Here is a 13,837-nt window from a genome sequence, read left to right as displayed (position 1 = left end):
TCTTTTACTTTTGCTGACTTATTATTTTTTTCTTCTTATTCACTTTTTAAAATTGTGGCTATAATGTTTTGAAGGACCGAACTTCCTGAAGGAGTCAATTTCCCAACTTGCATAGCACAAGATGATGCTGCCAGACTCCCACACCGTCACTGAAGCCTGAGTTCTGGTGCTTGGAGACAGGCAAATTTTCTGAGAGTGGACAAAACTTCAGTGCTGGTTTTCCTCTACCTCTGGGCTTTCTCTTTGTTTTGGTTCCTGGAGACTTCCTACATTTTATTACAAGATGAGCTATGCATCCAAAAATCAGGACACTTGATACCTGCTAGCAAGCCTGTGCTTTGTTCAACCACTGATTCAAATAAACCAAGAGCCACTGGTAATTTTTCTTCAGTTTTTCTTTTTTTTTTTAAACAAACACACTCACTTAAGTACTGCTCTTTAATTTAGTTAAAACCAAAGCCAAGTGTGAGGCAGAAAAGCTATTGTCTACCCTGGAAAAACTATCTTCCTGCCCACACTCCACTCTACTTGAATCCCAAACAGCTCAGTGTAGGTCAGGCTTGAAATTAGAGTCTCTGCGGGGAATCGAAGCTCCTAGTACTTCCCTTTTGGAATAGCCCAGGATTCAGACCCGAGACAGCTGACTCCAATGGAGTGAGGGCTGAAGGTTTTGGGCATTTAGGCATTTGTTGGATGGCTGAAGTTGGCTATATTTAGCAAGCTTTTCTACATATGGAGAAAAGACCAGAGGAAGTAGGAAGCTGGCATTAACCTTTAGGGCTTTAGGGGTCCAAGTCACCTATCATATGCTAATTAAGTGTCTCCTGCCCTGGTGATTTGTTTACTAGCTACTGTCAGATTACTTATGAGGTTCACACCACAGAACAAGGCAACTCTATTCTAAACATGCTCTTGCTTTCACTGCTTTATAAAACCAAGTCATTTCTATGTAAGATCTGCAATCAGACTATATTTATGGAGCCACTGTTCCTCTCAGTATTATAAGTGAGTCTCCATAGGTCTTCTGTATATGCAATGGCTTTTGTTTGATAGGATCCTGGGCAAGAAAGGATGTGGAAAAATTGTCTTAAGAGAAGGGATGCCCAGGAAGAGGAACTTTTACACTTTGGGGATATAGGTATGAAAGAGAGGGCTGATTTTGCTGTACACAATGTCTTTGATCTGAAATTGTGTTAATTTATCCATCATGGCTTTTATGCTGTGAGAAGAAGCAGCGTGGCGTGGGAGATCCCACTGGGTTCAGCTTCCATGAAGATTTGTGGCTATGGTTAGGACACATTGATTTCCTCTCTGTCTCAAGTTGTTCCCAACAAGGAGGCAATTGGATGAAAGCCCTGAAGTTCTGTCTGTCTAGGACATTTCCCAATTTTATAAGAGGTCCCCAGTTTGCCCCGAGCCTATGGACAAGGAGTGGCAGAATACTGATCCCTCTCCATGTGCCTGCAAATGCCAGGCATGTGGAGAAATAGATGGTCATGTGGCACCCATGACCACAATAGATAACATAAGGCAGACTGTCAGAAACTGATCCTTGGCCTCACAGAGCAGTAGACTTGCTCCAGGAACCTCACCCCGGGCGTCCCTCTCCTCCATTTGTAGCTGCCCAGCCACTGTGAATTCTGATTAGCAACCATTGCCTCAGACCTGTAAACAGACAGCCAGGAAATGCTAGTGTGGCCTGTCATGCCCATCCCTGACAGAGAAGGTGTAGGGCAGGAGGACACGCCTGGGAACTTGCTCTCTGTTGGTTGGGGAAACACAATTGGCAATATCAGACAGTTGCTGGGAGGAGGCAGAAAGACAGGGCCTGTTGTTTTGAGCTCTTGAAGACCTCATCTCTCATGACTCTGTCTTTGAGAATTACTTAGCAAGCATGTCTGGGAGCTGCAGCCGTAACAATGGCAGGAAGGAAGTCGGGTCACATCCCAAGCACTAGACGAGCACGTAGCCTCATTCTTAGACCTTAGAAGATTCAGAGTGTTTCCACCCCTATGGATAGACCAGGGAGAACAATGCACTTTTCTCTACTTTTGGAAGTAAGTAAGAGTAAGGACCAAGAGTTGTGACTGAGCAAGGGGGAAAAAAAAGATAAGAAAGAAACAGAAGGACTGATGAGCTAGAGTGGTCTCATATACAATTTGGTTAGAAAGCTAGACGACAATCCAATCAGCACTAGCAGTCACACAGAAGATACAAGTAGAAGAACAATTCAGTGCTGTCTTCAAAGCTGATGAGTCAGCTAAATGTTGTGCAGATGAGTGTCAACTGTGCAAACAAAGTCCATCATTTCCTCTAAAAAAACCCCTCTAATTATACCTTTGACATTACCACGGGCGGTGTAAGTTTCCTGCAATGCTGAGAGACCAGGTTAATGTATAATAATGCTAAGACAGTGAGCAACATGTGCAAGGAAGGGGCGTCAGGTCTTCAGGTTGAAGTAGTTTAAGCCAGCTTACTGACCAGCCATCGATCCCACAATCAAAGAATCGGTAACTTGGAACCTGGATCCTCAGCTAGTCTGAGGTGATATCTTTGGTCTGGGGCATCCTAGACACCTAGGAAAATACTGAACTAAGCATGACTATAACCCCAGGAAGATGTAAGACTATAGGGAAGAGTAAATGCCACTGTAACCTTGTTAAAGACATAAATGTAAACCCCTATCACAGACATTTTGAAAGATACTGTAGTTTAACAAAAAGGGTAGTAAGTGGAATAATCATTGTGATAATTTTTATCTGCTTTGACTGCTTTTAAAGATTTTAAAGCATTTAAGGAAATCTGGTGTTTTAGGTTAAATGCTCAAGACAATTCTATTAATAAAGGTGTGACCAGTGTATGTATGTATGCCTGTAATAAAATTAATTTATTTGATTTACAAAATTTTGACTTAATCGTGCAAGTCGTATTTAATTGTTTAAGGGGATTTTATAATATGCTACAGGAAAATTAAACACAGCACTAAAATATATGGAGGACCCTTGAATAGGAAAGATCTCAGCTATGGGACAAGATTCTAACGGCTAACAGGCAGAGGGAACGCTGATCACTCTGTTCTGGATTTTCTCACTGGGGCTGGCACAGTTCCCACCTGGCCATAAGGGGATATGTCAGGCTTCGAATAAGGGAGCCCCTTGGCAGCGCTTCTTCAATTGTAAATTGTGCTTGGAAGCAGCATTTTCTGGGCTGAGGATCTTTTCTTCTGCCCGCCACTGGGTTGGTCACCACTCCCTTCTGTCCTGAAGGCAGAGAGGAGTGGAGGGAAGTGGTACAGAATTTCAAGAAGGGACGCACAATGATGCCTTCTTGAATCCCGTGAGGAGGCTGGCGGATGTGACTCGCACATTGCCCACTGCGCATGAGTAATCCATCGGCTGCACCCAGACTGGTGGTCAAAGTTGTTTCTGGTAGACCCTAGAGCCCCTCTTCCAAAGCTCACTGGACTCTCTAGGGCCCCAGGATAGAGCTGCTGCATCAGGACACTGGGATATCACTTTTACAAGGCATCCCAGCAAGGACTGAACATCGACTCACACGCCACACGGTTCCTGCGTGGGTCACCCTTTTCTTTGCATTAAAATGCCAGTCCTGTTGTTTGGGGTTTGGAGGGGAGCATCTGTCCCCCCCCCCCCCCCCGCCAGCCCAGTATGTGTGAGCAGCACTGCTCCTATGTTGTGCCTTCCAGCTTGCTCTTACGTTGCAGGGGCCTCTGCCAGCTGGGGGCTCCCTCTTCACCAAGGGCCTGGCCCCTGATGGCCTCTGTCAGGTTCACCAACTGCACAGTTTGGGGCCGGAAAGGGGCTCTTTCACCTGCACTTTCCTTGGCCTGGAGAAAAGCTGCTTTGGTCCCCCGTGCTCCCCCTCCTGTAGTCCAGTGTCTGAAGCCTTGCCCTGGACCTCACACTGTGGCAGCTTCGGGAATAGATTGTCTGTGTTGTCGTTTGCCCAAAAAGAGCGGCAGAGCTGGACAACCGTCCTCTCTCATCTCTACCTCTTCAAAGATTCTACTCCAAAAACGTGAGCAAATCTGCTTCTCATGAATTTGCTTGAGGATGGAAAGAACAGTGAACAGCGCCTAGGAAGACGTTTCCTGTCTGCACCAAAGAGCCTCTTGGACTCCCTCTTGGCTGCCCCCACCCCCCTTAGGTCCCTAGCCCCTAAGGGACTTAGCATCTCTTAGTATCTCTTTAAAAAAGTGCTTGGGAATATGGGCTATGGTATGTGCTGTGAATTGTGTCAGACTGATGAATCACAGACCTGTACCCCGGAAACAAATAATACATTGCATGTTCATTAAAAAAATACTTGGGAGAATTCACAGTGCCTTGGAGGTCTGGCTGAAAGGACCTTACAGAAGCCAGAAGGAACTCAGTGGCTTGGTGACCAGAGCTCACCTACAAGATTAGTTCTCCTCCAGCTCCTCTTCACTTTTCACTTTCAAGTTTTTCCTTGTGCCATCTTTAAGTCTGCATCTCAATGTTGACACTCATATATATATATATATACATATATATATATATTCATATAAATATCTATTTAAAAATATTTTCCCCATCTTTAAAAGTCTGCACCTCAATGTTGACACTCATATTTATATATATTTAATAAATATACATTAAAAATGATAGTAATTTTATGGCATATAGCTACTATCATGACTAATATCAACTTTCTGACTTTATGTTTGAGCAAAAAGACCTCGCAATGCTCCTGGCAGCTTACTGTTTCATCTTTTTTTTTTTTTTTTTTTTAATTTCTTTTCAGCCTAACAGGATTCATTGTTTCTGCACCACACCCAGTGCTCCATGCAATCCATGCCCTCTCTAATACCCACCACCGGGCTCCCCCCACCTCCCACCCTCCACCCCTTCAGAACCCTCAAGCTGTTTTTCAGAGTCCATAGTCTCTCATGGTTCACCTCCCCTTCCAATTTCCCTCAATTCCCTTCTCCTCTCTATCTCCCCATGTCCTCCAAGCTATTTGTTATGCTCCACAAATAAGTGAAACCATGTGACCATTGACTCTCTCTGCTTGACTTACTTCACTCAGCATAATCTCTTCCAGTCCCGTCCATGTTGCTACAAAAGTTGGGTATTCATCCTTTCTGATGGAGGCATAATACTCCATAGTGTATATGGACCACATCTTCCTTATCCATTCGTCCGTTGAAGGGCATCTTGGTTCTTTCCACAGTTTGGCGACCGTGGCCATTGCTGCTATAAACATTGGGGTACAGATGGCCCTTCTTTTCACGACATCTGTATCTTTGGGGTAAATACCCAAAGGTGCAATGGCAGGGTCATAGGGAAGCTCGATTTTTAATTTCTTGAGGAATCTCCACACTGTTTTCCAAAGTGGCTACACCAACTGTTTCATCTTGCGTGCCCATTTATCCCTTTGAAATGGCATCATTGTCTCCCCGCCCACTTGTCTGCTCTTCTCTAATTGTACAGTATTTATATCCCTATTAATCCAGGAAAATAAAGGAAGAAAGAAATTGCTTTCTGTGTGTAATATTTTAAAGTACTGTTAAATGACTATGTGGGGGGTGATATTTTCCATTATTATGATATATTTTTTGATAGTGTTGCTTCTTTTGTGTTGTTTTATGCTCCATTTACTTCACAATTACTAGACTTTGAGGAAAGCAGGCCCCCCTCCCTCCCCGCCGCCTTTCCTTCCAGGGCAGTTTTAAAATAGCTTTCTTACCAACATTTTTTCAACATGCTTTGCTCTTCAGCCAGGTCATTTGTGGTTTACCCTTATTTTGGAGGAGTTGTTGCCAGCATTGCTTTGCATTTTTAAGGTCTGATTAATTGTCCTGTTTGACTATCTTGACGGATTACTCAGATGCACGTGACCTGATTCTGACTTTGTAATTAAAGATTTTTTTTTGGAGGTCAGATAGAGTGCCTGCCCTGCTGCAAACTTCAGCACACATGCAAAACCTATTTGGGCAGATAGGGACCAGGCTGCCTGCCTTCAGGGAGAGAACAGCAGGTGTTAAGTGTGAAGCATGGTGACCAGAGGCCATGGTCCCGTGACCCTGGAACCTCCCAGGTGGCTGACCCTTAGGAACCACCCACTGCCCTCAACTTACTGCTAGAGATAGAGCTCCCTCACCACTCCCCTCCCCTCCCGACTCACCAGCTTCTCCACCCTGAAAATTGCTGTCGAATGTGAGGGAAATAAGGTTTCCTATAAAATAAGTAAGCCAACCTCACGGCGGGGCGGGGGGCTCCATCTGAAAAATACGCTGATCTTGCTGGTAAGAGAATGAACTTTCATTTGCTTTTTAAAAAGCCTTGGTAGATGTCATTTCCGAACATCTTGCAATGAATGTGAACTTGGTACATGGGTTGATGAATGCCAATGTGGGTGCTCCTTCTCTTCTATGGCTGTTACAGGTCCCTGATGGATACTTGGGAAGAGCCAAACAGATCCAGCTCTGAGTGCGTGCAGAGAGGGGAGGCTGGAGGAATCGAATCAGAAAGCAAATCGCTCTCTTCCTCCTCTTCTTCTTTCCTCCCTCCACCCTTCCTCCTCTTCCTGCTTCTGCTAGGGTAGGGCTTTCACTTCCTCACCCAAAGACTTAGTTTTTGAGCGATCTCTTCTCCCTATCCCTACCCTGAGCTTCTGGGATCAGACGGCTTGGGTTGCTCCCTACTGGAATTCCATAATGTAGCTCTGAGTCCCTGGGCATGGAGTCAGACACTTACGGCTGTCTCATGGCTCAGTCTATGTTACATGATAAGATAGTTAAGGTGTACGTGCTTCAGTTTCCATATCTGGAACATGGAGATAAATATCCTATGCACCTCATAGGACTATTTGTAAGGATTGAATGAGACCTTATTAAATGAAGGGACATTATGAATTATAAAATGCCATGTAGCAGCTGGAGATTATTATGGAACTGATGATGTTCTCAAAGGTATCTTATGAATTCCTTCACTCATGGTGGTTTTGGTGTCAAGATTACGTGGCCACACAGCTTCTGTATGGCTAAAATCATCCAGAAGACACAGAACTAGAGCCTCTGAGGTGGGGAACAGCTTGAGAGATTCTTTCCTACCCTTGACCAGGGAGCAGGAAAGTTTTTCTACAAAAAGCCAAATAGTTAATATTTCAGGATCTGTGGTCATATAGTCACTATCACCCTACTTATAGGAGAAACAGATGAGTGTGTTCATGTTCCAATAAAATTTTATGGACACAGAAATTGACATTTCATGTAATTTCATATGTCACATATATTCTTCTTTTGAATCTTGTAACCACCTAAATGTGTAAAAACCATTCTTAGCTCACAGGCCATCTAAAAGCAGGCAACATGTGGAATTTGGCCTGTGGGCTTCATTTGCCAGTGCCTGTCCTAGATTACTCCTAGGAACCACTGAAATGGCCAGGTTGACTGTCAGAGATATCAAAGGGGAGACATAAAATCATTTAGGTATATGTCATAGGTTTTTTACTTTTTATGACCCTCCTCTTGGCCTGGCTGATGTCAAAACACGTGAAAGCATATCAAAGTACGTTAAATGACAAAACTAAGTTTACACTCAATGTTCTTGTCAAAAATTACAACCTAGATCTCTGCTTGCCAACGCTTATTAAAAAACCCCAAACAGCAAACAACAATGGCAACAATATGAGTCATGGAAGTCTGCCTGGAGCACATGTGTCTCATCCAGACCTATAGGCAGTCTAACTTTCCCTTGAGCAATCCAGACCTGCAATTGTACCATTCATGGAAGCTTCCACTGGGGCCATTTGCAAAAGCGATCCTGAGTGGTGTTTTAGTGATGAATCCTTGCTCCTTGTTTCCATGAGAAACAGTGGATGGGAGTCACATTGCTCCAGGTAGAAATTCCTCTCAGAGTTCATCCCAGTATCAGGAAAGGCTAGACTTCTTAAAAATGGATTTTATTTTGCAAGTGATGTAATTTCCTTGTTTGATATGGTTTCGAGGAAGGTCATAATCAAATACACCTCTATTGACTAGAAAATGTCTTGCAAGTCATTAGCAGCAAAGAATTATGTACTAAGTATGTACTAAGCACTTTTCATACAATCCTTTTACTTAATCCTCCCATGGCCCTGAGAGGTAGGTAAAATTATAATTTCTATTGTAGTGGGATATATGAGGGCTCCCAAAGATATCCATGTCCTAATTCCCAGAATCTGCTGATGTCATCTTACACAGCAAAAGAGAATTTGTAGATGCGATTAATTTAAGGATCTTGAGATGGGGAGATTATCCTAATCTCAGTGTTCCCTTCAGAGAGGGAGGTGGAGAGAGATTTGGCATAGAAGAAAGCAATATGAGAACAAGATGTTGAAGCAAGATGCTGGCCTTTTGGCTTTGAAGATGGAGGAAGGGTCCATGAGCCAAGGAATATAGTTGTAGAAGCTAGAAAAGTCCAAGAAAGAGATTCTCCCCTAGAGTTTCCAAGGGAGTGTGGCCCTTCACGAAGTGAAGTTGACTTTGGATTTCTGACCTCTGGGACACTAAAAGAATACATGTGTGTCATTTTAAGCCACCAAGTGGTAAGTACTAGTACACCATAGGAAACTGATATGCCCACTTTGCAATCAAGGAGACAGAGAATATTGCCCAATGGCTGGAATGAGGTTTGCTGAGCTCAGACCCACGGATCTTACTCCTCACACTGCCTCATCTGTTGTATGTTTCCTGATGTCTCCAGGACATCCAACCTGTTTTCCCACAACCTGTTTCATCCTCCAAACCTGTGGACTTTTGTAATCCATCTTCTGAGCTGGTGTGATAGAGACAGAATATAAATAAATACACTGGTGGACACTTGTGGCATGGGAATGCGTGAAGTCCCTGGGCTTTTGCTAGCCCTGGGGATTGTCTTATGATCTAATAAAAGGATGCTTTGGTTCCCCCTTCTGTCAGTCTTTACTGTGGCATTAACAGTTGGACAGAGCAGGACATCCGCTTTCTCAGAAAATTATGCTCACTTCCTGGTCAGTGTTCAGAGCCCAGCAACTTTCTGTGAGTTTCTTTCTTTTTCCTCAAGGATTTTTGTATTATTTAGAACAGTGTCTGGCCTAAGAGCTGCCCCTCCCACTAAAATTATTAAATGAAACAAGAAGGAAAAAATGAAGCACTAAACCCAGAAAACAGTAAATCCTCTATTTTTGCCAGATGATGCCCCCACATCTGTGTGTATGTTGAGACTCTAGAAGCCCCTGACACACACTGAAGAGATCTGAACACCAGGGTTGGATAGAGGGTCTAAACACATGGCCTTTGTTCTGTATTATCAGCGTGAAAGTCTAGGGAGCAGGGGTGGGGGGGGGTGCCCTGCTGTGAATCCAGCAGCTACAGGGAGGACCATCTCCATCTGGGGAAGGGTATGCGATTATTCAGTCTCTGATGGCTCAGTGGCTTTCAGGAGATGAGCCGGGACCCACTTTTTGGAGAAAATTCAGGGCACTGCTTTCTTTCTTCTCTGCTCACACCAGAGTATACCAAAGATTTCCTCTGATGTTGAGGCTTTCGATAGGATACTAGTTTGACCTGTCATACTTCTTTCCGGGATTATTATTATTTTTAAAATATTTTATTGATTTATTTGACAGAGAGAGAGAGAGAGAGAGTAAGCACATGTGTGCATGAGCACAAAAAGGAGGGAGGGGCAGAGGGAGAGGGAAAAGCAGGCTCCCTGTTGAGCAGAGAGCCGGACATGGGGCTTGATCCCAGGACACTGGGATCATGACCTGAGCTGAAGGCTTAACTGACTGAGCCACCCAGGCACCCCCTCGATTATTGATTCTATAGGCTACAAACCTTGGCTGTGGTCTCGAATAACTTTCAAGCTAATATTCAAACTTCCATCCATTCCCTGAGGGAATCATTTCAAATGTAATCTCCTCATTGCCAAGGGGACGCAGCCCAACCTTGTCTCGTATTGTATTAGGGTTCTCCAGAGAAACAGAACCAGTGGAAATATATACTAGAAAAAAATATTTATAATCAAAGAGATTTATCATAAGATACTGGCTCATGTGGTTATGGAGGCTGAGAAGCCCTATGGTCTGCTATTTGCAAACTGGAAGCCCAGGAAGGCTGGTGGTGTGTCTGAAGATCCCAGGGCGAGCCTGAAAGCCAGGAGCGCTCCAAGCAGGAGGTCAAAGTCCCAGCTTACAATCAGGCTGACAGAGAGTGAATCCTTCCTTCCTCCACCTTTTTGTTCTCTTCAGGCCTTCAACAGATTGGATGGTGACCACCCTCACTGGGGAAGGTGATCTGCTTTCACACAGGTCAGTGATTTCAGCGCTAATGGTTAGAAACACTCTCACAGTCATACCCAGAAAGTGTTTAACCAGTTCTCTGGGCCTCCTGTGGCCCAATCAATGTGACACATAAAATTCACCATCACACCTGGGCTCTCCCCACCCTTCCTACTTTACCCCTTGTGTTCCAGCCCTACTGCAGCCACCTGAACTCTATGCCTGGTCACCTCTCCCTGCTGTCAACATGCCATTCTCTGTGCCATTATCCTTCCCATGCCCCACTTCCATCCACCTGCCTTTTGACGAAACTCCAGACAGCAGGAGATTAAAACACAAGCTCCAGAGTCAGCCGGGCTTGGGATCAAGTCATTTCGATTCCGCAGATATTTACTTCCTGCCTCCTCTGTGCTCTCCGGAAACAATTCTGCCCAATTACCTTTGTGACCTTGGAAGAGTTCCCTGGCATCTCTAACTCTGATTTAGACATCGGTGAGTAGTAACGCATAGGAAGTCCTGAATACCTGTAAACCTCCCACGGACATAAGGCGTTATAATTACCATTTTTGTCATTCTTCGAGGTTGAGGTCAAGCTTGATGTCCCTTCCCTTGGAGTGTTTAGACCCCCAAACTAACCCTTTCCAACTACCATGACCCCTGGTGCATGATACATGCCTTTGTCCCTCTAAACACAGAGCATTTACCCTGTTGTTGAATGGTTTGATCCTCCCACTACTCTTCAGTGAGAGCTGCATTTCCTCCATCCCTTTCCTCTGAGTGCCCGGAGCAGGGCTTGTTGACATTTGGTGACTAGAGCAGCTACAGGGAGGGTGGAGTTATCCCCAGAGGCCGGTGATAAGCTTTGTTCTCCTGATGCATCCGCTTCTCTGGTCTTTCTTGGCAGTGACTTGAAAGGCTGTGCCAGGCTTGGCTGCAGGCTGCAGGCTGGTCTGGGGGAGGGACCAGCCATGGCAACCTTTTATGGGAGGTTGAATTGGAAAAACAAATCCTGAGCAGTCCATTCATTTCAACTCTTGCTTCTCATGCTGCACCTACAATGCGTAGATGCCAGCAGAAAGCGGCCCATCCCCATGGAAGAGCGAGAGTAATGAGATCAGCATCTACAGCATTTCGCCATTCATTCGCTTGTACATCAGAAAAAAGGTTTTTGTGCATTTCAACGTTCAGTGTTCCTTCTTTTTCAAAGAGTGAAATCAAGTCAGACAAATGGCCCCGGAGACCAGCCTGACCATCCCAACCTCTCCACGGCAACTCCCTGGGTAGCAGCTGCCAGGTCAGCTATCTGGTCCAAGGCTTAACATCTCCTCTGATCCCCAGCTTACCATGAGGCCAATTTAAATACTGAAAGAGCATCACTTTTCCAGCTCCTTCCTTCCAAACTGCATTTTGTTTCCTGTCTACCTCGAAGTGTCATATTTCACACTGGCACGCTTTTCCATGAGGCTGTCCCTCTCATCCTCATTCAAGATGCGATCTGATGCTGAACTCACTTTCCTGCACTCAGGCCCCCCTTGTGGACGGAAGCATACCTCTGTCCCCACCAAACTGATATGTTGAAGTCTTACCCCTTAGTACCTTAGAATATGATTTTATTTGAAGATAGGGTCTTTCAAGAGGTGATTAAGGTTAAATGATGTCCTGTGGGTGAGCCCTAATCCAGTAGGACTGGCGTTCTCATAAGAAGAGGAGATCAGGATCCAGTCAGGCACAGAGGACAGACTGTGTGAGGACACAGGGAAAAGACAGCTACCTACAAACCAAGGAGAGAGGCCTCAGGAGACACCAACCCTGCCAACACCTTGATCTTGGACTTCCAGCCTCCAGAGTTGTGATAAAATAAATATCTGCTGTTTAAGACTTCAGTCTGTGGTACTCTGCTCTAACAGCCTTTGTAGACCATTATATAATCAAAAGTGTTGGTTCAAATACCTACAGCTGCTGTTTCCTGAATTCTACTCATTAGCTTGCACGGTTTGTTGGTAAAGATGTTGGCCCCATTGGGGTAATAACCATGGCGTATGCTCTTTGGTTATATCTGGCTCTAGAAAAAACCTTGGCATTGAGTACGTGCTGAATTAGTGAGCAGTGACGCTGAGGAGGGTCACTGGAAGGCAGGAATCTTCTCTTTTGACATACGAGATCATTTCACTCAGTTTGCAAACTCAATAACCTGGAAGGTAGTCGGGGTGTACATTTTGGGGTGGAGGTTACTCATAGAAGCATCTTTTCTTAATTTTGAGCTAATGGGGTTTCATGATCTGGTAGACTCCTTGGTCATTTTGGGCTCTGCCATTTTAGTGAATTGGTCTATTTAGACTCAATGCCTTTGTCTTGTCCTCTTTGTGGCTCTTTCAAACTCATTCCCACTCCCCACCCTGCATTCCTCCTTCTCCCAAGGGCTCTCGATGGCCTTGCAGACCCACTGCAAGTGGAGAAAGCCTCTGGGTCCTGGTTCTCTCACCCCTTCCCAATCCCAACTCAACACTACAACAGCCCTCATCTGAGGGCCTCCATTTCCCCGTAAACACAAAATAGCATATTTTGAAAGACCTTACCACAACTCTGGTAGAGCACTTCCAGGTTCCCATTCCGGCAGACCGTGTGCGTGGGCCAGGCCTTGCTGCCGCTGCTGGGAGATATCAGAGTCCAGAAGAAGACGGCCACCGTGAGACCCTTCATGGCCAGGCCCTGCATGTGACCTACTGGAAAATAACGGGCCCCAAACAAGGGGCCTCTGGGCTCTTCCTCTCCTCTGCTACAGGGGTGAATGTTCGGTTTCACTTCTCCTATTTTACGCTCCTGAGGAACCACTGTGAGATGCAAAAGGCAGTTCACTGAGGCCCTGTTCCCCCAGGACCTTTGACCCTTGAATCAGCAGGGTGAGAATGGCCCATGTCTCCGGTGGGCTGGATGTTGACTCTCTGCTTTCACAGGGAGGAGTCAGCAAGTGATGCATGACCTTATGCTGTGGCCCCTCCAAACAGCCTCCCTAGAGCCCCCCACCCCCGGATGGAGTAATGGACTCAGGAAAGCAAAAGCCACAGGCCACGGTGTGGTTTTCATCAACAGCCCTCCAATGTCTCCGTAAGCTCCTGATGTGGGCTGTGGACCTGGCTGGGGCCAGCAGGCAGCATTTTGAAGGTGGCAGAGTCATATCTGGGATCTGGAATGAGGCTTTTGCCCTGTTGGCATTTTCTCTCATCTGGCTCTAGCCCCACTCTCAGGATTAGGGTTTTAGCAGTGAATTGTGTGGCTGTGAGAACAGAGCTTGTTCTGGGAGCAGCAGATGCGGTCTCTGGAGATGAAGTGGAGGGGATGTCCCTGAGAGGTGAGCTGTGTTCTATTTCCGGCTTGGCTTGGCCAACGGTGGGGAAGGATGGGGAAGTGAGAGCCTCCCTTTTAAGATGATGTGTGTGTGTGTGAAGGCATTAACTGTGTTGGTCATTGGCAGGATTATTAACGTCACATCCCAGTTTCTTTCCAAAGCTTAGAGTCTATCCCCTATTCCACGACCTTTGCTGATCTGCTCAGC

The 13,837-nt window shown here is 45.4% G+C and overlaps 1 protein-coding gene across 3 annotated transcripts in view; it reads right to left on the bottom strand.

Moving 5' to 3' along the window:
- LY86 (lymphocyte antigen 86) overlaps positions 1–13,163 on the bottom strand; it is a 58,189-nt gene extending 45,026 nt beyond the window's left edge. The window contains exon 1 of one of the 3 annotated variants that reach the window (XM_045066986.1): positions 12,861–13,163. In XM_045066986.1, coding sequence (XP_044922921.1) covers positions 12,861–12,999 — 139 coding nt within the window. In that variant the 5' untranslated portion in view covers positions 13,000–13,163. The remainder of the gene's footprint in view (positions 1–12,860) is intronic. The other 2 variants (XM_045066987.1, XM_004753666.3) reach the window with 2 other exon arrangements.
- Between the last annotated feature and the right edge of the window lie 674 nt (positions 13,164–13,837).

Source organism: Mustela putorius, unplaced genomic scaffold (genome assembly GCF_011764305.1).
Source record: "Mustela putorius furo isolate JIRA1106 unplaced genomic scaffold, ASM1176430v1.1 tig00003870_pilon_pilon_pilon, whole genome shotgun sequence".
NCBI lineage: Eukaryota > Metazoa > Chordata > Mammalia > Carnivora > Mustelidae > Mustela > Mustela putorius.
The sequence above is the reverse complement of the archived record's forward strand: the minus strand, read 5'-3'. Positions and strand labels throughout refer to the sequence as shown.